At 35.5% G+C, this 22,193-nt stretch overlaps 1 protein-coding gene, 1 long non-coding RNA gene and 1 pseudogene across 3 annotated transcripts; 1 reads left to right on the top strand and 2 right to left on the bottom strand.

Moving 5' to 3' along the window:
- The first annotated feature begins 244 nt into the window (after positions 1-244).
- LOC132157783 (uncharacterized) lies at positions 245-441 on the top strand. The gene is made up of 2 exons (XR_009437616.1): positions 245-335; positions 378-441. It is a non-coding gene; the product is annotated as an uncharacterized LOC132157783 (long non-coding RNA).
- Positions 442-1,160: 719 nt separating this feature from the next.
- Positions 1,161-6,880, bottom strand: LOC132157927 (tropomodulin-4-like; annotated as a pseudogene).
- Positions 6,768-15,963, bottom strand: vps72b (vacuolar protein sorting 72 homolog b). Of its 2 annotated transcripts, XM_059568014.1 has the most exons (7): positions 15,492-15,963; positions 13,972-14,124; positions 13,461-13,584; positions 12,141-12,317; positions 11,900-12,044; positions 11,101-11,534; positions 6,768-6,903 (listed from the first exon to the last, which is right to left on the bottom strand). In XM_059568014.1, exons 1-7 carry the CDS (start codon positions 15,606-15,608, stop codon positions 6,875-6,877), a joined length of 1,179 nt encoding a protein of 392 aa, XP_059423997.1. In that variant the 5' UTR covers positions 15,609-15,963; the 3' UTR covers positions 6,768-6,874. The 2 variants fall into 2 exon arrangements, with proteins under 2 accessions (XP_059423997.1, XP_059423998.1); XM_059568015.1 differs by lacking the exon at positions 6,768-6,903 and having other exon boundaries at positions 10,721-11,534.
- Positions 15,964-22,193: the final 6,230 nt, after the last annotated feature.

Raw genomic sequence — 22,193 nt, 5'->3', positions numbered from 1 at the left:
TTTTCACAAATATTTAAAATTTTACATTTGTATGATGAATATCTGTTCCACAGAATGTGGAACGGATGGGTCGTTCTGTGGATCCTTTGCCAAATGCCATTAGTTTTCCACATTCTGAAGCAGGCCTATAGAGTTAAGACAGCCACCAAAATCTTCTTAAGTAACTTCTACACCTGTCACACATGTAAAATAAAAAAAGCTCTACATATATATTTGTCTTTATTTTAGCATAGAACTTCTCGAGGAAGGTGGTGTATTTGGAGCTTTGTAACACACAAACCCATGAGACTGGGTTTCATGACTGAGTGGTTTGTGTGTAAAAATACGTAGTGTTGGTGGAGGGAGAGCAGGAAGTCGTGCCATTGGATATTGAATAGTTCCATTTGTTTTGTGCCTCTGGTTTTGGGTCAACATATAATCAAAGTTATAACATGAATCATACATTATTTTATCTCAATTCTATTAATTCAATAATGCATCATCTAAATCTAATCTAAACTGTTACAGAGTCCAGATCTACAAATGAAAATGAAGAAGTTTTGTACTGTGAGTCTGCTGGGAGCATCTGCTTTGAAATGACAGTACTGTTCAAAAATACGGGGCAGGTAAGACTTTTTAAAAGTTGCTGAAAGAAGCCCTCAGCAAAGCTGTATTTATTTAAGAAAAATGTATGTGTGGGGGGTGGGGGGGGGGTTATTCCTGTGATGGCAGAGCTGAATTTTCAGTAATCATTCAGTGTCACATGATTCTTTTTATCAAGGTTGAAGATTAGCACTGCTTACTTATTTTGTGGAATCTGTGATGCGTTTTTCTGTTTGATGAACAGAATGTTCAAAAGAACAATTTATTTGCAACATTAGTTTTCTGTAACAATGTTTAAAAATGTATTTGCTGTTGTTTTTGATCAGTATAATGCATCCTTGCTGAATAAAATTAAAAAAATAATAATAATTTGAGTGGTAGTGTATGTCAGTGTTTTGATAGTACAAACTTGTATTAAATGATGATATTGCAATTTTATGAAACTTTGAAGTCTGATTAGACAATATAGAATGTAATATTTTATTTCAAATATTTACAAAACACCTTTGTGGGAGCACCATATTACCAGAAAATGAACTGAGCAACTGGTGTCTTTTTCAAGTTTGCAAACTGAGGTATTAAGGAGCAGGTCAATTTTATTAGATCAGAGCTTTTGATTTGATGAAATCCACAGAAAGCTATGAAGTCTTATCAAGCTGGCAATGGTGATATCCACAATGGCCGATGGCGAATGGTGAAAGCATATCTGTAGAGGTTGTCCTGGCTGTTACTGGAGCGTCTGTAGGACTCCAAAAGTTAACATGGAGAACTCTGATATCTCCTAAATGAAATAAACTCCATCCTCTTTTCAACTTACTCTCTGCTGACGAACTGGAGATGGGATATATACAAAAAATATCAAGTTTAATGTAGCAACAAACATCAAAATGAATGAAAAAATGTTCCTGTTTCAGCTACAGAAAAAGACAAGCTGCAATATTTGAGAAAATAATATGAGAATCCACTCACGGATATCATTGTTTCTGGTGATGGACACTGCAGCTCTTGCACATGGGCCCTGCTGAGTGAAGTTATAACCAATTTTTATGATGCTAGGATTGTTCTCCAACATGGTTGCAATCTCCATCTCAACTGAGTCACCCAGTGTCTGTCTCTGTAAGAACACACACAAACAATTTCATTTTTACTTGGTTGTCGATCTTAATCTCAGTCAGAGTGGAGTTTTCTTGCAGTGACTTGACGATGGCCATCATGCCTTGTGCAGTAATGAAGTTGGACTCAATGTTGAGGCTCTGCAGGGTAGTGTTGGACTGTAACATCTCCACTATAGCCTGACTCAAGAGAAACAACTGACATCAGCTCTCCATCATTACCACAATACATTTAGAAAATTTAGAATAACTATAGATTAGTCCAAAGTTTGGGGTCATTTCTGTCTCTTATGCTCACCAAGCCTGCATCATTCAAAAATACAGTAATATATAGTGGGTACGGAAAGTATTCAGACCCCCTTACATTTTTCACTCTTTGTTGAATAGCACCCCATATTGACAGAAAAACACAGAATTGTTGACATTTTTGCACATTTCTTAAAAAAGAAAAACTGAAATATCACATGGTCCTAACTATTCAGACCCTTTGCTCAGTATTTAGTAGAAATCATTTATGTTCTTTTCTTTTCCTCATAAATGTACACACAGCACCCATATTGACAGATATATATATATATATATATATATATATATATATATATATATATATATATATATATATATATATATATATATATATATATATATATATTAATATATATATCAGCAGCCATTACAACATTACTCTGGTGTCATGTGATCCTTGTAGCAGGCGGAATTGCTGCTCAAGAAACATTTCTTGTTACCAATGCTGAAAACAGTTGTGCTGCTTAATATTTTTGTGGAAACAGTGTGTTTTGTCCAGATTTTAAAAAAATCACCATTTATTTGAAATAGAAATCTTTTCTTGACACTTTTGATCAATTTAAAGCATCCTTGCTGAAAAATGTATTAATTTCCTATTCTTTTTATAAATCTGACTCAAAACTGATGAAATTTAGTATATATAACTAAACAGAAAGTTTTCATTAAATCCAAGACATACTTCTTCAGACTTGCATGCAGAAAAATATGAGACTGAAGCAAAGAAGCAATGAATGAATGAAATATCAAAAGCACAGGCTTCAGGTCTTACATAGGCCATGGGGTCATTACTGCGTGTCCCAGCAATGCTGAGGATTAACACATGTGTGTTTCGCTTCATAGCCTCAAAAATTCCTTTCAGGGTTGGGATGGGAATGTCCTACATCAACACAAACAGTCATTACTACCCCATTCTGCTCATGCACAGAAATACATCAATTCTTGTGATTAATTGTGATAATACAGTCTGTAATGTGATCATAATTACGCTGATTGAGGTGTGAGTACAGTTGTCATGTTTACCGGGATGTTGTTGAGGTTGACCTCTGTCAGCCTATTGTCATTTTTCTGGATGCAGCGAAGAGTATCCTCCACATCTGTGTCATTAGGAGGCTCTCTCGGGATAGATCTTATATACATCTGGTTTCACTACACCTAAAAGAGTATAGAGCAACTTATGACATGGAACAATTGTATATGCTGAATTGACATTCAGTAAATTCAACAAAAATGGAAAAATCTGGAAAAATGGAAATTGTGTGGTTTAAATGTGCTGTATGTATACATACTGTTGATGCCTTCTGTGTTGGCAATCTTGCCAGTTGGTGTTCAGGGCATCATAATATTGCTTGTTGCTCATGAGTGTGTACATTCCCAGGATGGCTGTGAGGATACAAGAACCTCATTAGTTAACGACATAGCAATTATTACTTTTGGACTAATCTTAAGCGATAACAGTGTATTAATAAAAACATATTAACAACTATACAAATATAAAAACCTTTATTAATTTTAACGAATGAATAAATGATTAAAATAACAACACTACAATAACAATAAATATATAATATAATAATATAATATAATATAATATTAATACATTTTAATTTAACAAATAAAAGTAATAATTATTAATTAAAAACAAACTAATTATTATTTTATAATTTATATTAGTAATATTACTAATAGTTTAATATAAAAATATCACAATAATGACTAATATGTATTATAATGAATTAATAATGAATTAATAGTTAATACATTTTAATACTGATATGTTTCTACTTATACATAGGAATATATTACTATGTAATATATACAGTTAAATAATATGTAAATTAAAATTAATAATCTAAAATGATATAATAATATATTTGAACTTATTTTAAATAATTATTTAAATTAATATTGATAAAACAATAAACAAACTAATGTTATATATGTAAATATAATGTTTTTTAATTAATAATTGTTTAATTAGTGAGAATAACTGTTAAACTGTAAATTTGCATTTGAACAGCAGGTGGAGCTGACTAACCAGTAAATCCACTATAAACTCCCCCTCCAAGTTTCAATTATCAGTGTCTGGACAGGTGAAAAAATACAGTAGGGCAACAGCGGATACATTTGGGATTGGGATAGACCAGTTCTAACCTTTGTACTACAGCGTGAATCCCATATTCAGACAATAACCAGATTTAAACCACCAGCACCCTTTAGAAATCCATTTAGCTACCCTGCATCTCAGCAAAAAAGCAGACTCATCCATTAAATCACCAACAGCAAACCCCTATTGACAGTTTAATCCAGAACTGGATGTGTTCCAGAGGTAAAACTGTGTTCTGAATGAGGGGCTCTGCTGGGAAATCTGTAGCTAGTGACACACTCCAAAACTCTACAGCTTTAAATGTCCTTAAGGGCAAAAGCTTGCTATTAAGTGCTCAAGGACAATTAGACTATTGACCGGTTTCCATCACTTTAGTGTGCTAAATCAAGAATAATATGAATTATTTGTGTCACATGTTGCATTTTTAATTGAAGCCGTAAGATAAGTGATATTTATGTTTGGCTAAATGTTTACAGACAACTTAACACACAAGCATGAATATTTTCACTCAATCTCTGCTCATGTTGACTAGTTGGCTGTTGCTCATTTTATTTTGGTGAGCTGCTGAGCTTGGGGAAACAGATACGGTGTGGTATAATTCTGTGCATGATCTACATCATTCTTAGCTCAACATAAGTCATCTAGGCTGCTTCTTATAGATATATATATATATATATATATATATATATATATAATATGTTATATTTTATATATATATATATATATATATTTAAAAAGTTGTGAGACACTGATGGACAACGCAAATAAAGCAGATTAAATTAGAAAGGGTTTGATTGGCAAATGTTATGCACAAGGTATTGTGATCTGCTGTTTACAATAGCAAACAGAGGATTAGTCCTTAGTCAAGTATCAAAATTTGGATTTCAGTCAGAGCTGTTTACAGGACGTTACAGGTTTAAAGTGAGGCTTAGGTTTAGAAGAGTTTAATGCAAATCTCTAGAGCACTCCCAACCGGATATCATAACTTCCTTTATATCATGTGAAAAGAAAAAACAGGAACTGAGCAGAAATGTGATGCCCACCTGCAATGTCACACATTTCAGCATCTGTTGCATTCTTTAATGCTTCCTCAAGCTCAGGTTCCAGAGTGATCTGTTCCTCCACAGGGATTTGTCCTGATCCTGGTTTAGGGACAAAGGTCTTTCCTACAGACAGTTGAGGGAAAGAGAAATGTTCACTTTACTCACAGCTATTATACAAACTCAAGAAAGAAACAAATGAACAAATTATACAATTATAATTAGAAAATGATATATAATATAATAATGCATGAATCATTTTGAATTCTATAAAAATTCAGAATAATGACTAATAAGTGGCAAATCTGCCTTTAGCTGAATATTTCAAAACACATTTGTTTACAAAGGCTTTTCAGATTTTAGATATTAGAAGTGGTGTGTCTTGGTCTGGTCACGCTGACGGAAACCGGCTGGAAGGATGGCATTCTGAAAGGTCATGAAAATCATTATGCTTAAAATGATTTCTTCAATCAGAAATGTCCCATTCACACACACACACACGCACACACACGCACACACACACATTTGATTGGGTCATCCTCATAAAATCATGTTTTAAACAAAAAAAAATCTGTCATAGGTCTTTTTTTTCCCAATGGGACACAAGAGTTACAGAGTTGTCAAAACTGCTTTTACTGTGAAAACAAAATGCATTCTGAGCACTGCCAAGTACAGCAGCAATTATGCTTATTTATAACAAAGCTCTCTGGAATACTTGGTCAATCAGAGCATTCAGCTGTCATATATTTTCAAATATTTGCTGTCGTCCATGGCTATGCTTTGTATCAGCTCCACTACTTTCATGTCTCTCGCATCATATTCATACATCATTCATAGAAATGACACTGATGCCATCTTGTGTCTTGACTGAAGTGAAACTGGCTTCAGAGGGACTTTTATTTTGCAATAATTGACCAGCTTACTGTACATTATTATTTTTTGTTCGTGTTTTGCATCACACACATGCCGACTTTGTAAATGGCTACAGATAAAAACTAGCAATATACCCCAAACAACTGACGATCACACACTATCATACTTGAAGCTGTTCCGAACAATAGAAACTCACAGGTTAACATGTGCCTTATTAATAAAAAATGTCCTGGCTCTTTATAATGTCAGTGAATGGTGGTTAAGATTTTGAAGGTCAAAAAAGTGCATCCATCAATATTAAAAAGTACTTCATATGTACAGTATGATCACAAGAGAGTTGAATTCCAGTGGATGATGTAGGCTCCGATGAGAAGTGACGAATGGGAAACAATTATAGTTTATAAAGTTTTAAATATGGATATTTTTCTTACACAAACGCATCGCTTTACTTTAGAATGGCTGTACTTTTCATGATGGATGGATTCACTTTTTTGGGCTTCGAAATGTCAACTATCATTCAGTGCCATTACAACGCTTCAAAGATCTAGGATGGCTTGAAGGTGAGTAAATCATGGGGTAATTAACATTTTTGGGTGAACCAAAAATTGTGTAGTGTATTCCAGCCTTAAACTGCCTACTACTGGTGTCTCCTCAAATGAAAGTGCATTTCAGAGTCTGTTACCTATCCATGCTTTAGTTTCAAACAGTTGTACGGCATAGTACCTCAGGGTCCATCTCCTGTAGTTCATACTCCAGCTGGTCCAGCTCTTCGGTGCTGAGGCCCCTGAGGATGGCATCCTCGTCAATGTGTCGGGGATTGCTTTTAGACATGCTTGCTGCATCGTGGAACTCTCAATTCACACAGCTCGCCCAGAGACAGCGGGCCCTTAGAGAGAGATACATTTTAAGCCAATAACTTGTACAAAAGAATCTTGTCTTTTGGACAAAATAATGGCTGCTTGCTTTATTCGGTCGCTCAATGCTTTCTGTAGAAGTTGAGAATGAATGGGGAAACCTTTCAAGCTTTCCAGTCCAAGTCACTTTCAGCCTGGCCAAAAGAGCCAGCCAGTGAAAGGGCACGATAGAGAACTGCTTACATTGTTAAATGCCACAAAGCCCAGTTGAATTAAAAGGACAAGGCTAGCATTTGTGTACAGGAAGAGCTTTTGGGGGTCTGAAGGTACAATGTACTTGGGAACATAGACTTTCTGACAACACAATGTAATTACAGTAGACTTGCTGATTATATGGGACATCTTTCATTCCAAGGCAGAGAGACAGAGAGAATCTTGTCTATTTTTAGTCTTTGAACAGTAACGCTTGGGTTTTGGGTTACAGTAAGGAGGAGAAGGTTAGAACTGTGAGGAGTTATCACTGGCTCACACTCATGTGAAGGTGGCCCATGCTGGCGCCCGCCCGCCTTGTGAGACAGACTGATAGAATCATGGGCTAGTCACCAGTTTCAGTCCACCACACCCAAACCGGATCTACAACACAAACTCCAGACAATCCAACCTGACATGTTGTGAAACAGACCTGAACTCATCCGTCTGCAACTACATGTTGGAACATATTATCTTGTGTAAACTGATCTTAGATACTTTTACACAGAAAAAAGACTAGCGATACTGAAAGATGTTTGCATGTTTGCACATATAACTTTAAAGAGTTTGAATTGCATCTACCACATATGCTTGTAATCAAACTGAGATGGCTTTGCATAACACAAAGCTAAAGCTCTCCAAAAATGTCTGATTGTAGTCTTTCAGATGCCTTTGATGTGTATTTCAAATCAAATAACTATTCTATTTTTAGTCAAACTTTAAGTCTGTAAGATGGGTGATCAATATTTACAATCCAGTAAGGTAATGGTCTATAAATGTATGCTAATGAACATTACTGCTACATATCACAGAATTAATCACAAGCGTCTGTCATGCTCTGCACACTTCATATACTCCTGATGCTTGCCAAATAAATCATTAAAATAAATCAAATGAAATGTAATTGAATAATGCTGATTATTAGAGTTAGCGCTGACTGGTTTTACATGATGTGTGTTTGGTTCGGGTGTGTATTTGTGGTTGTCTGTCTATCGGAGATGTTAGACCAGAGTAGTGTGGCACTAATTTGTAAAGCCAGTGACACAAATACAGGATCACAGAGCTAAGAACAGAAAACAAAAACTAAAGCTTGCACACATCAATCAACCCACCTTAAGTTTACTGATTCCAGAAGCAGCATATTGCTAAACTCAGTCCTGACCTCATTTCAAGAATAATTATGAATAATTTGCCAAAAATTATGTTATTTATTTAGCATTAGTTACTTCAGTTGCCTTTTGCTGGACTAACAGTAAAGCTAGAAATGCAGAAAGGGGAGGGGGGGGACTGAATGAAGTGGAGACAGGTTTAATTGCTTTTAATGAAAGGAATACTATTGTTATATATTTAACTAAACATAGATTTAATTGTGTAATCTAAGTTCTGAACAAATTCAAATTACACTATTTTATGTGAACTCCTAAATGACCTTACTTTCAGAAATTGGCAATGCATCTGACACCATTCTTTCAGAAACCTGTTAGTCTACCAGATTGAGAGCTCAGGGATTATAAATAGCCATTAACTACTTTGTCTCTTCAATCTTACAATAAACATACAGGCCTTCGGATGTCATCTTTTTGTGTTGTGCACATATCCCAGGAAAGAGCGGCTGTCTGCCTGTTCCTAACACCTACTCTCACAGCTCCCAAAGGACACCAACTCAAGCTTTAAAAGTATTAGCTGAGTTTCACATGTTCAGGCTTATTAGTTGTGAAAAGGTTCTTAAATTAGTCCTTCAACAAGGAATCCTTCTTATTTCACTGTTGCAAAGCAGCAGCCAACATCTGACCTTTTCAAATTGAGAAAATATTATAATTTTTTTAGTCAGTACAGTAATTAAAAAAAATCCAACACAACATACAAATTATAATTAGATTTTGATATTTTAAATAAGAATTTTTATATCCTGTGACTGGAGTTCAGTTGAATTGATTTTTGTATATTGAACAGATCATTTTAATCATTTTATGTTTATTTTATAAATTTAATCAGAATAATAAAAAAACATGTCATAATACATTATTCTGACTTTAATCATTATAATGACTAAACTGCAAATCAAACTGAATCTAACTAAATCTGATATACCATGTTTATTGAATTAAGCAATTAAACTTGTGGAAAAAAAGAAAAAACACTGACATATAAAATATAAAATACTGACAAAACTAGGCAGAAATTCCACACTCTTTAAAATAGAGGTTCCAAAGAAGAACCTTCATCAGTAAACCGTATTTAAAAGAATAAACATGTGTTTTTAGTCTGAAGAACATCCAAAGAAAGTTACTCCACTATAAAGGAGCTTTTGTCAACTGGAAAAGTTCCATGGACGTTAAAGTTTCTTCATGGAACCAAAGATGCCAATAAAGAATCTTTATTTCTAAGAGTGTAATGGTCTTTTACATCCATGGAAACTTCCCATAAAGGTTCTTTACAGTGGAAAAAGATCTTCAGATTCTTAAAACCTTCTTTACTCTAATCAAAAGAATTGTTCATTAAAATGTGAACCCAACATGGTTCTTCTATGGCATGTCTGAGATAGTGTCTTCTATGGCATGATCCATAGTTCAGTTATGGAGTTTGATCATTGGGAGCATTTTCCAGCTCACACACAGCTCATAAGACTTTACACTATTTGTAGGTGGACTTCACCAAGTCTAACCACCCAAGTGTAAAATTCCAAATCAACCCTCAGATTAATTTTAGCTTCACAAGTCAGCTACTTCCAGCTGCGTAAATCCTCTCTGCTTGCAAAGCTGCAGTGTGCAGCACTACTGCAAGCAAGACTGGCTGGGAAAATAATGGCTTTTTTGATAAGAACATTATGCCACCAAAAAAGGATGACAATCAGCAGGTATTAAAAAAACCTGTCATTTGAAATAAAAGAAAGATTATTTAAAGATTGTTGTTTTGACATGCACTCATATCAGCAGGTGCATCTGCAGGCAGACTCTGCAAAACAATGTTCTCCATAAAGCCTTACTCTAAAATAATAATAATACATCCTGGTCCTGGTGCTAAAAGAGACACACAGACAGATTACAGAAAGAGAGTGAGTGTGTTACCTACCCTCACTAGGACTCAGAGCTGCTGGGATCTTCTGTACAGCAACTCTATGTTTGAAATCAGAGAATATCCCCTCGCTCACCCCCCTCCCTGGTAGTAGTTCCCCCCTTAAGCCCTCCCTTCTTAGCTTGCTATCTGGGTTGAGCTGAGACAGGGACAAGCTATTCTTCATGAGGTCAGCATTTCATTATTTTGGCTTTGAGAGATTAAGGACCATGAAACAGAGGGACACAGAGAGAAGGCTGACACTGAAACTGCAGAGAAGGTCCATGTAGTCATCTGTTTGAGTTACTCATGTTTACTCATTAAACGCCTCATTCTAATTTTAGTAGAGAGGAGTGACCTCTAGGGTATAGAGGTGGTATTGCAAATCAGAGAGACCCCTTAATAAAGACCCGTTTCGAATTTAATGAAGTTTATACATTGGCTGCATTTGAGTACTAAGTGGGTTCTTTCCAAAACAAACCAATTTTATAGATGGCCCACATTTTTTAATTATTATAAAAATACAAAAAAAGACATCTAAAAGGCTACACGACAGCAATCTTTAATGCTGTTTTAAATAATACGGACACATTATAAATAAATACACATCACTACATAATCAATTACATGAAACAGTGCTTTAAAAAACAATAAATAAAGTTACATTAAGCATTAATGCAAAAATCACATTCAACTATGAAGCTTATTGCACTTACAAATAATACACTAGACATAGATTTGGCAGCAAACATTTTTATCCAGTTGTACTGTAATGTCACAAGATAGATAGATAGATAGATAGATAGATAGATAGATAGATAGATAGACAGATAGACAGATAGACAGATAGATAGATAGATAGATAGATAGATAGATAGATAGATAGATAGATAGATAGATTCCATCTTGTGAATTGTTCTACATGCCTTGTTTAATAATGATCTTCTGGCGCAGATTCTTTGCAGTGGTGTCAGCTGGAGTCGCTGTGCCAGTGGAGGGCAGGCCGTGGGCCGCCACATACTTTTTATAGGCTTCCCGGATGATCCGAAAGGCTTGTACATTAGCGTAGGGAATGTCTGTGATGGGGTCTCGGTAGAGCGCTGGCTTATGGGTAACAGGGCAGATCTCCTGGACAGGAATTCGAGGAGGTGGGGACTGGGGAAAGAAACGCTGGAAGGATTCATCATCACTGAATGTGATGTAGGTGCGGGAGCATTTGGCAGGCCCTGAGGACAGGAGAGGGTTTACAGCAGCTGTGTTAGCGGATATGACACTAGGAGGCGCAGCTAGGGTTGATTCTGACTGGGAAAGAGCTTGTGGAGGGCGAGGCCCTGGATTCTGTTGGGCGTCTTGGTCCAAACTGTTAATGAGATGTGAAGATAAAATATATATAAAGATAAAAATATACATGTGCACTCATTTTTTTCTCATTAAAAATTTAACACAATTTTAAAAAGATGTGAATTCATTGTAAAAAAAAAATATATATATATATATAATTTTTTTTTTTACACAACCATAAACATGACAACCATAAATCATAAATATATTATAAATAAATTAACATTTAACGTAATTAAATGTTAAATGAGCACTTCAGAGACTTTATCGAAATATTTTTAAGTGCCATGCAATATAAAGGTTTTCAAAGACAATAAAAGCCTAAAAAGCAAGAGAAGATAAAAATTAAACATTCAGTAAGAGATGATGAACCAGGTGAAATACCCCTCTACATCCACGTTTTCCTCTTTAAGAGTGACGTCAGACACCAGTGGCATGAGCACAGAGTGATATCGGATAACAGATCCCACACACTGACGCTTCATATGAACCTGCCGTTTCTTATCTGCCTCCAAACGCTCATAGTTTTCTGTCAAAAAAATAAAGAAATCACAAACAGCTACAGTATTAGCATTCAAGTTTAATAGACAGAACAATTTGCAGTCATCAGGTATCAATTCCTCACCCAGCGATCGAAGGTTAATCTGTGCTGTGACCTTGGCCTCTGCTAAAAGTTCAGCCTGGGTCAAAGGTCGCTCATGTCTCGTACCCTTTCTTCGACGCGGAGCAACCTGCCTCTCCTGCAGCCTCAGGTACGTCAGCCGCGTGTGTTCTGTTGTTGACTGACGCACCGACTTCCTGTCTAAGACAAAAACAATTTCAAACTTTACTAACAATTACTATAACACCCTCCACAGTTTATGATGTGGTCACCACGTTCTTAAATTGTTGCCGTTCAAGGAAGAGATCTAAACTTGACTCATTGACAGCTTACCAAACAAACACATTTTATTGCACTGGAAATCATCGAATTACCGTGAAGAAGAAAGAATAACTTTAGAACCTGATGTTATTTTCTTTGTGGTTTATGAGTATATTGTAAACGTGTAATCAGAGGTTAACAGATTGTTATTAGTTTTGTAAACCTCTGTTATCATGAACATCTACTCTTGCTATGTCAACTTCCTGTTGGATAATGTTGTTGATACAATACTGTTTGCTTTTTTCATAGAACCTATTTTTGTTTTTAATTCCTTAGAAGGGTAAAAAAATGAAAAAAGATAGAAAATAATACTGTTTGTGTGTCATTGCATAAAAATAATAAGGAAAACTAGTCAGATTTTACAGATTTAACTAAAAAAAAGATAAATCAGAATAACTGATATATTTCCGCATATACATCAAATTATTTGAAAATATGAAAATATACAGAATAATATATTGCATTAATAGAATATTAGCACTCAATCTATCAAGCTAAACATGTCGAATCTCATTTTCCGCCCACCGTGTTGCCATGATTTAACAAGAAATCCAACTTTCTTATCAGTAAACACTTTATTTCTGATATGCCATTACTTATATTTCCATATATGAATAATATACAATAAACAATTGTACAATAAAGACAACAAATGAACAATAAAGTGAGACAAAAGTTCATAAATATATGAAGCTTTATGTACACCTGTATTAACGCAAGAAAAATAAAATAATTAATTGAGTGTTTCAATTAATATATTACATGTAATAAAAATGTAGTGCATTATATTTTTTATATGTATCAATATATAGCAAAACACAGTCCATGCATATATTGTGGTATAAGCACTAGTTTCCCATATATGGAAATGTATTATTTTATATATTGCATTATATTTTCCAGTATATTCCCATATACTTTTGCTTCTTAAGGGTACACAAATGACAAAACTTCAAAACTCAACCTTTATGTATGCTTGGTTATGTCACATGTGCATGTGTAAATAAAGTGTGAACGTCTCACTCTTGTTGATGTCCTCCTGCAGTTCTGGAGGGTTGTATTTGTTGATCTTTGTCTTGACTGTCCTCCTGGGCAGTTCAGCCAGTTTCCGTTGTTTTGGTTTTTGCCGCACCACTTTAACTGGCTCCTACACACAAACAAGGTTCTGGGATTACAAGTGGCATAAATATTAAAATTCTGTCATTATTTACTTTCTGTACAGAATGTCCTGGTCACTATTTTTCATGATACAAATCGTTGCAAAGTACGGCTTTACAGAAAATTAAGTTTCTACAATATATTTTGTAGTAGCTTATCAGTGGCAACTATTAACAGCTATTATTATAATAATTAAAATAGATCGTAATAAATAGAATAATGACTGAAACTTCAAAAAGGATGCAAAAGTTCCATAAACGAATCATAAAACTAGTCCATACGACTCATGCACTATATTAACAGTCATCTGAAGTTATTTATGGTAGCTTTTTATGATGGTTTTATGGTTCTTTTTCTTAGCACAACCCTCCTGTACCTTGTAAGCTTTGGTCACCACTCTGCTCTTGCGACGCGGCCCATCCTCCTCCTGCTCGCTGTCGGGTTCATCCCCTTCATCAATGTCAAAGTCACTGTCCACCTCATCCTCCGTTTCAGACAAGTCACCCTTATATTCGTCATCACCTGATTCCTGCAGAAATCACGTTTTCAGGACTCAACGTCACAGAGGGGACACTAGACAAGAGCATATAATTTTCATAATGCATTGATTTCATTCAGTTATTAGTTATCATTATTATATAATGTATACAATATGTGACCCTGGACCACAAAACCAGTCAAAAGTAGCACTGGTATATTTATAGTAATAGCCAAAAATACATTGTATGGGTAAATCTTGTAAATCTACAAAAAAATTGATTTTTCTTTTATGCCACAAATCATAAGGATATTAAATAAAAACCATGTTACATAAAGATATTTTGTAAATGTCCTACCATGAATATATCAAAGAATAATTTTTTATTAGTAAAATATTGCACCCTCAGATTCCAGATTTTTAAATAGTTGTATCTTGGCCAAATATGGTCCTATCCTAACAAACCATACATCAGTGGAAAGCCTATTTATTCATATAAATCTCAATTTATATATATATATATATATAAAAAGAAATTTGACCCTCATGGTTTTGTGGTCCAGAGTCACATATATAATATCAAATTTATTAGAATAAAGTTGTTTTAAATTAACTATTAATATAATAAACATTTTATCACCCTTTTGTATAAATCTATTAATGTTTTGTATAAATTTGCTGAAATACATGTCTGCTCAATTATACTGTTCTTTAGAGAGAGAGAGAGAGAGAGATGCAAATACCATATAAGGATATTTCCAAATAAAGGATGATCAAATGAATACACACAATATACGTAACCTTACACAAAAATAAATATTCCTTGTGTACTAATGTATATAATAATTATGTATTGAATATATTGCTTTAAAAATTAATTAACAAAAATATACAGAACAATATATTCTGTTAATATATTACAACGTACTGAATAATACATTATTCAATTATGTATTGAACTGCAGCTTTACATGTATAGAACATTTATATATTTATAATGTACATTCAGTAAGAATATATCATTTATACAATATTTACTACATCTAATTTATTAGAATAATAGATTTTTAAAGCTGCTTTACAACATGAATTGTCAAAATCTCTATACATTGAGTTTAGCACATAACATACATGACAACTAAATGTGAAAATCAAAATGTAAAATTATATACAAAAAACGTATATAAATATTATATACTGTGTATACATTTGCACTAAATAAAAACACAATGACTCCATAAAGTCATGTGATAAAGATCTCCTGACAGTCTCAAGACAATAAAATCAGAGTGACTGGGCATATTCTTACAGGTTCAAGTCCAAACGTTCATGCTGAAGTATGCATGTATTACAGCTGCGGAAATTTGTCAACACAAGCCCATAACAAGCTGCAGAGGTGATATTTTTTTATCACTCACGTCGTGAAATCCTCCATAGGTGATCTTGTAGAACTCATCCTCCTCCTCTGCATCCAGCAGTCTGGACATGCGGTTTCCCGCAGTCTTTCGAGGAGCCCTGCTGAAAGCTAAGCTCATCCTGACTCCTAAATCTATTTCACAGATATGTAAAGACGATAAGATGGGTTTTTATAATTTATAATGACATGGCCAGTTAAAATAGAGCAGGGGACCAGATTTCAGGACAGGGCGCAAATCTATTGCGTAAAGCAGAATATTACTGCATCATCAGGAGCGCATCTGGAGGTTTATTACATTTTTATCAGATCATACCAGCTTTACAGCTGAATAAATGTCAGCCTCACTAGCCTAATGTGGTGTTAAGAGAGTAATCGATGTACACAGATCTTGCTCCAGACCAAACTAATAGAACGAGGATATTCACCCGCAGCCGCCAGGAGGAGACAGACTGCAGTGAAGTACGCTCGTGTCCGGAAATACTAGGCTTGTTTGAGATGAGCAAAATCTGCGCAGAATCGATCACCGGTGATCAGCGCGAGATGCATGCCGGTTAGAAATGTGTCCGAGTGCGGTCCGCCTTGCTCTGATGTCATGCTGACGTATGTCAAAAATCTCTCGCGAGCGCAAGGCGCACCTGTCGGATTCTGCAGTCGCGCGCAGTTGCTCTCCACCGACTGCGCTGATCAAAAGCATGATGGGAAACGACTTGCTGACGACACAGCTTAATGGTCATTGGCAGCGAATGTCAGCTGATATTTTTTTTCCCTTAATTCCAAGAAGTCCATTAGCATAATACTATAAGTATTTAGGACATGTGCTTTATATACCCTTTTATTTTCTTGGTTTAAAGTTCTGTTTGTTGTCATTTTCTCTTTATTGTATTGCATGCTTGTGTTAATTTTGTACATTGAGATTTTTGAACAACAGTAATCCATTAAATAAATTAGTCAATCAAACATGCATATCTAATGTGACGGTTTTACAATAAGGCCTCATGTTTGTGTTTTTATCTAAGATCTTTATCTAGGTATGTCTTATTCCAGGAGTGCAGTAAACAAAACCCACAAATGCATGCTAATTTCTTAATTTAGAATGTGTTTTTGTTTTATATAATTTTTGAATATTAATTAGCTGTACACACTTTTATTGGTCATTAAACATGAAATCCAAACTTACATTAAGGTGACACACAATTGTGTAATATATTTATATGGAATATTTTTCATGTAAAAAAGGGATAGTTCACCCAAAGATTTTTTTTCTTTGGGTAAACTATCCCTTAAGTAGGATATACATCAAGTTAATCAGCTGTGCCATGTCCCACTCTTAAATGTTTAACCCATAATTAGGGATAACAATGTAAATTTAATGCAGCATCTGTTTGCTCATCATTTCTCATTATGGCTTTGATTATAAAAGGCATCCACAAAGTTTACAATTGTAGCAAGATGGAGAATATGTTACTAAAACTATCAGACTCCCAGGGAGCAATCACATTAACAGTAAGCAAAGAAATTGCTGAGAGAATAAAGAATGGTAAGTAAAAAAATAAATAAAAAATTGGTTGCTTGATGATGTAAAAATAATGAATTTTATTTTTATTGATTGAAATTCGTTTTTTATAGACAAAAAATATGCAGCATATATAATGCAACAAGTGAGATCTGCAGAACAGAAACAAGGTAAGGCATTTTTCTTTTAACCATAATAACATTATAACGTTTAGAATGATCATGGGGATTTTTTATTATTGTGTTCTCTTTAGCAGATACTACCCACTGTCCAGCATCTCTGTCTCAGTGTCCCCCTCCTGTTACTACTCTGTCTCAACTTCCCCCTCCACGTCCAGCATCTCTGTCTCAGTGTCCCCCTCTTGTTACTACTCTGTCTCAACTTCCACCTCCACGTCCAGCATCTCTGTCTCAGTGTCCCCCTCTTGTTACTACTCTGTCTCAACTTCCCCCTCCACGTCCAGCATCTCTGTCTCAGTGTCCCCCTCCTGTTACTACTCTGTCTCAACTTCCCCCTCCACGTCCAGCATCTCTGTCTCAGTGTCCCCCTCCAGTGATTGATCATCCAGTATCCCTTGTCGAGTGCCCTGTTGAAACAAGGAAAATAAATCTCACACAAACACACAATCTTCAATCCCCTTCCATGCAGTCAGAATGTGAAGAAACCCAACAAGGTATGCACTGTTTCTAATATGTATAAAGTTAACTAATATCCAATATGTATAAAGTTGATCTTTCACAATTTTAAACGGCTGTTTTCATAGAATTCACACACAGGACCACGCTGCTGCTGCTTGACCTCACACAAATGTATCTGCATTTGTACTACAGAAATAAAATAGCATTTTACAAAAAGCTGGAGCAAGCCTTCAAAGAAAAAGGTTACAACATCAGCAATGAAAAATTGCGCAAAAAACTTGGCAACATGATCACTACTTACAAAAGGGCTAAAGACCGGTGTCGGTCAACAGGAGAGGGAAAAGTTACATGGGAGTATTACAAGGTTGGTGTGCTTTTTGTATTGAAATTACTGCAAATCACTGGGTTTACATAAAAAATTATTTCTAAAGCATCTCTATTTACATTGTTTTACATGTTTTCTCAAAGGAAATGGAAGACTTATTTGGGAAATCTGGAGTTGGGAGTGCACCATCAGGCACAATCTGCTCGACTCCTCTGTTCAACACTACCTCATCCCAGACCAAGTCCTCAATTGCACAGGCCACAGGCTCCCAAGAACAGCCTCTCCCAGAAGAACAACCAGGTCCCTCCACTGCTATGCCCTCCAAAGAAATGCACAGAAGGAGACAAACAGCATCAACATTCTGTGAAGTTTATGAAGCGCATTCAGAGAGGAGAACAGCTGCTCTAGAGTCACTAGTGCGGCCTGACTTGGAACGCAGAAGAAGGCTTAAAGAGAGGCGGAGAAGGATGTTTGAAAAAAAATCTCTTACCTGCCTTGGAGAAATCATTGAACAACTAAAAAAAATCAGTAAATCCCAGGAAATGATAATCGATCTATTAAAAAATAAAGTTTAACCATATAATCCATTCCCATGTGTATCATCATTTTATTGCTTATCACATCATTATTATAGAGAACACAAACATTCCTCCCTAGAGAGGGGACAGTGGTTGACTAGCAGAATATATGTCAATCATTTGATAGTAAGTGCTTAAAATAATCCTGTACAATCCCATCCACCACCTCACAAAACAGTTAAATCAAAAACCTTCTTAAGATAAGTTTAATGGAGGGAATTGTTGAAGGTAGAACAAGTAAATGTGATGTTCACAGGCGGCCACAGATTGCATCTCTATAATGTGAAGCATTATTGTGAATGTGGGCTTCTGGTGGGTATGGCTCATCCTCCATAACATCTGCCTGCTGATCCTCGTCAATTTGGTCATTGGATTTCAGGCAGATGTTATGAAGAATGCAACAGGCTGTGACTGCAGAAGAAATGTTCTTTACTTTTTTCATGTGAAGACATCTGAGTCTCCTGAATTTTGATTTTAAAATTCCAAATGCATGCTCAATAACTACACGAGCAGAATTCAGTTTCCTATTGAAGCATCTCTGCCTGAAAGTCAAGTGGCCATTGTCTCTGTATGGCTTCATAAGCTGAAGCGAGAGAGGGTATGCAGAATCTCCAATTATATGCATGCCCTCAGGAACCAGGGAATGTGGATCTTCCTCAAGAAGTCGGCCTACCTCTGACAACCGAAATGCCCTTGAATCATGCCAACTACCAGGGTGACCCACACTGACATGACAGAACCGCCGCTGACTGTCACAGAATCCTGTAAGAATTACAGAATAGAACTGTTTCCTATTGATATAGGCCACAGGATTCTCACAGTGCGGTTTTACTATTGGAATGTGGCATCCATCAACTGCACAGACAGTGTTAGGAAACCCAGCTGTTTCAAATTCTAACTGTGATATGTGCAGGGCTTGTCCTCTGGGCCAGGAGATGTAATGTGACAAATGTGTTATTACAAGAGAACAGAAATCATGCAGGTGTGTTGAAACTGTAGATTTGGTTATGTTAAATCTGTCTGCCACTCCTCTATAGGACTCTTGGTTGGAAAGAGTCCATAGAGAGGCAAGTATACTGTTTGTCAGCGGCACCTTAGTCTGCTGTTTATTCATGTAAAAAGGACCAAGTGTATTAATTAAATCCTGCATTAGGAAGAGAAAAAAAATAGTTATCATATAATAAAACCATGGACACATGAATTTGCATGGGGGGAGCATATGCCTAACATGATGTTTTGTTTGCCTACATACCTCCACATGACCTCTAGAAAGTCTGAAATGACTTTGAAACTCAGAAGGACTGTACAAATGGACCACATTCTCAACAAAGTGAGGAATTTTAGGGACATTCCTAGGAGAGAGAAAACATTTATTTTACGTTTTAATTAAATCCTTTAAACCTTTATTTTATTTAGTGCTGAATTATCTGCAGTCTGGACTGTTTATTTTCATTAGATCTATTCAACTTGCAACATACCAAGACCAGATAGATTTATATCCCTACTATTTACTGAAAAAGCCATTTTAAGTAATGAGCACTTCACCTTAAGTGATTCTCCTCATCATAACCATCTTCGTGCAAAAGCAGTGGTATTTCAATTGCATCCACTTCGTCTGCGATAAAGAACGCGAACGCGATCTCTTCCATTGCTGACGTTTGCAGTCCACAACACAGCGAGATTCAGGAAGTGTCCGGCTTGCCTGCACTTTTTTAACTCCTCCCCTTACTGCAGCCGCCTACTCTCGCTTACAATTCAGGCGAGGCAAGGCGCATCTCAAACAAGCCTAATTATTCAAGTTCATCTGCTGAACTCTCGCGTAACAACAGCTGTAACGTAACGTAACCAAGTAAAATGACAGAATGAAATTCTATGAAACAGGTTTTCTCATTTTCACAAAATGATTTGATCTGAAAATCTTTCCATTATTTTTCCAGGCTTTTGGAGCAGTAGGCTACTGGATAAAGAGTTTTAATTTGACCAAAATCTCCACTCACAAAAAGCAGCATTTACCAAATTAAACGATTTATTAGTGTGCATAAACTGAAATATGTGAACTAAAATTGATTTAAAAAAATATTTTGGTTAATTCTTAAGTAAAATATGGCTGCTGTTCTCGTTGTTGTCATCTAGTTGTCATCATGGATCATTAGCATCCAAGTGTCAGCAGTACGATGTTTCTATAAATAGTAGAAAAATAACCAAACACTATGTTAACTGTTTATGTTATACTAGATGAATCTGGTGGAGCATAAAAAAAACAAATTGTGACTGCTAATTTAGAGTAGAACGTGGCAACTTTTGAACTTGGCTCTTCTGAAAACTGTGTAGTGCACTTCATCAAATGCTATAAACTCCTGTCATGGAATTACTCATATATATATTTTTGAAAATATTATTAAAATAAATCTTATTAATTTTATCTTTTTAATGATTTGGCAATGCCATTTGTGCATAGCATTAAGTCAAAACGAAATTAAAATACTCAATGAAACCCTAAAATAAGTATTCACATATTTCAGATATGTATTATCTTAATCATAGATGTTGCCATCTATGATTAAGATAATACATATCTGAAATATGTGAATAATTTTTTTTCCATTGTCATTGTTTTGCGCGTTGGCATGTCATGATGTCCAAAAATGCATGCAGACCATTTTTCCTAGGCCAGTCACTCTGAAAGAGACTGATAATTGTGGAGATGGCCACTCAGTTATCAATCCCTACAGAGTAAATGAGAGACATACTTCAGATTAGCAAAGTAGCTCCGATTGTTTAATGCACAAGGATTTGCTGCCAGTCAATTATTAAAGGCATGAGTCATTTTGAAGACCAATATTTTAAGCAGAATGAATGTGAAAATTGGCTGTTGGCCATTGGTCGTTCAAATGCCTGGGGACTTACCTTTGTGGGTTTGAGGGGGGAAATGCCAAACGCAAACCAATTCAACGGTTTAAAAAAAATTAGCAAAAGTCCATGGGAAAAACCTTGAGACAGAGAACCACCACTCATTTTACAGGAAAGTCTAATTTAATACAAGACAACAACACTGTTTCAAACTGTAATTCTTTAAATGAGACAGGTACTCATTACAGGACTAGAAAGTTAAAATCTACCTTAACTAATTGCATCTTGCCAAAGATTAAAATATACCATTCTTTGGTTGTGAGAAGAATTCCCCAAGTGGTGAATTCCATGGTTCCGTATTTGCTTTGCCTTTCCTGGTCTGTGAAAGGTTAAAGTACACATCTATCACCAACCCTGCAGATCCCTCTTGTTCATCCAGCCACACAAGAATATCCAAATTTTCTTTTGATGACCATTATGCAGGGATTTTTAAACAATAAATAAAGTGTAATATACCAAAACGGTGCTCATTGTATTTTTAATCTCTGAAGTTACCATAGACAATATGCTTTTGCTATTTTTTTCTGGGAAAGTACTGCATGCAGCACTGACAGAACCCAATTGTCCTTGTAACAAAGCTGCAGTGTGTGTTTTAAGCAAACATTCAATGTCATTCCTTCTCAACCTATTTACATTCATTTGAAAACCAAAGGTAAAACATGTGCACACCCATAAACCCCATCCTACAAAGTTTACATACTTTAAATGTATGCTCGCTGTGTTACTCAAAAAGCGAGCA

The sequence above is a fragment of the Carassius carassius genome, chromosome 15 (assembly GCF_963082965.1).
Source record: "Carassius carassius chromosome 15, fCarCar2.1, whole genome shotgun sequence".
Classification (NCBI taxonomy): domain Eukaryota; kingdom Metazoa; phylum Chordata; class Actinopteri; order Cypriniformes; family Cyprinidae; genus Carassius; species Carassius carassius.
This window is presented reverse-complemented; position numbering and strand designations above follow the sequence as displayed.

Bases quoted from the DNA above. Each gene is read 5' to 3' on its own strand.
- vps72b (XM_059568014.1), bottom strand. From the start codon at position 15,608: ATGAGCTTAGCTTTCAGCAGGGCTCCTCGAAAGACTGCGGGAAACCGC. The intron at 12,045-12,140 runs GTGAGGAATTGA...TTTTTTTGACAG, and splicing joins GATTAACCTTCGATCGCTGG to AAAACTATGAGCGTTTGGAG. The intron at 6,904-11,100 runs GCATGTAGAACA...TCTCTCTCTAAG, and splicing joins GAAGATCATTATTAAACAAG to GGCCCGCTGTCTCTGGGCGA.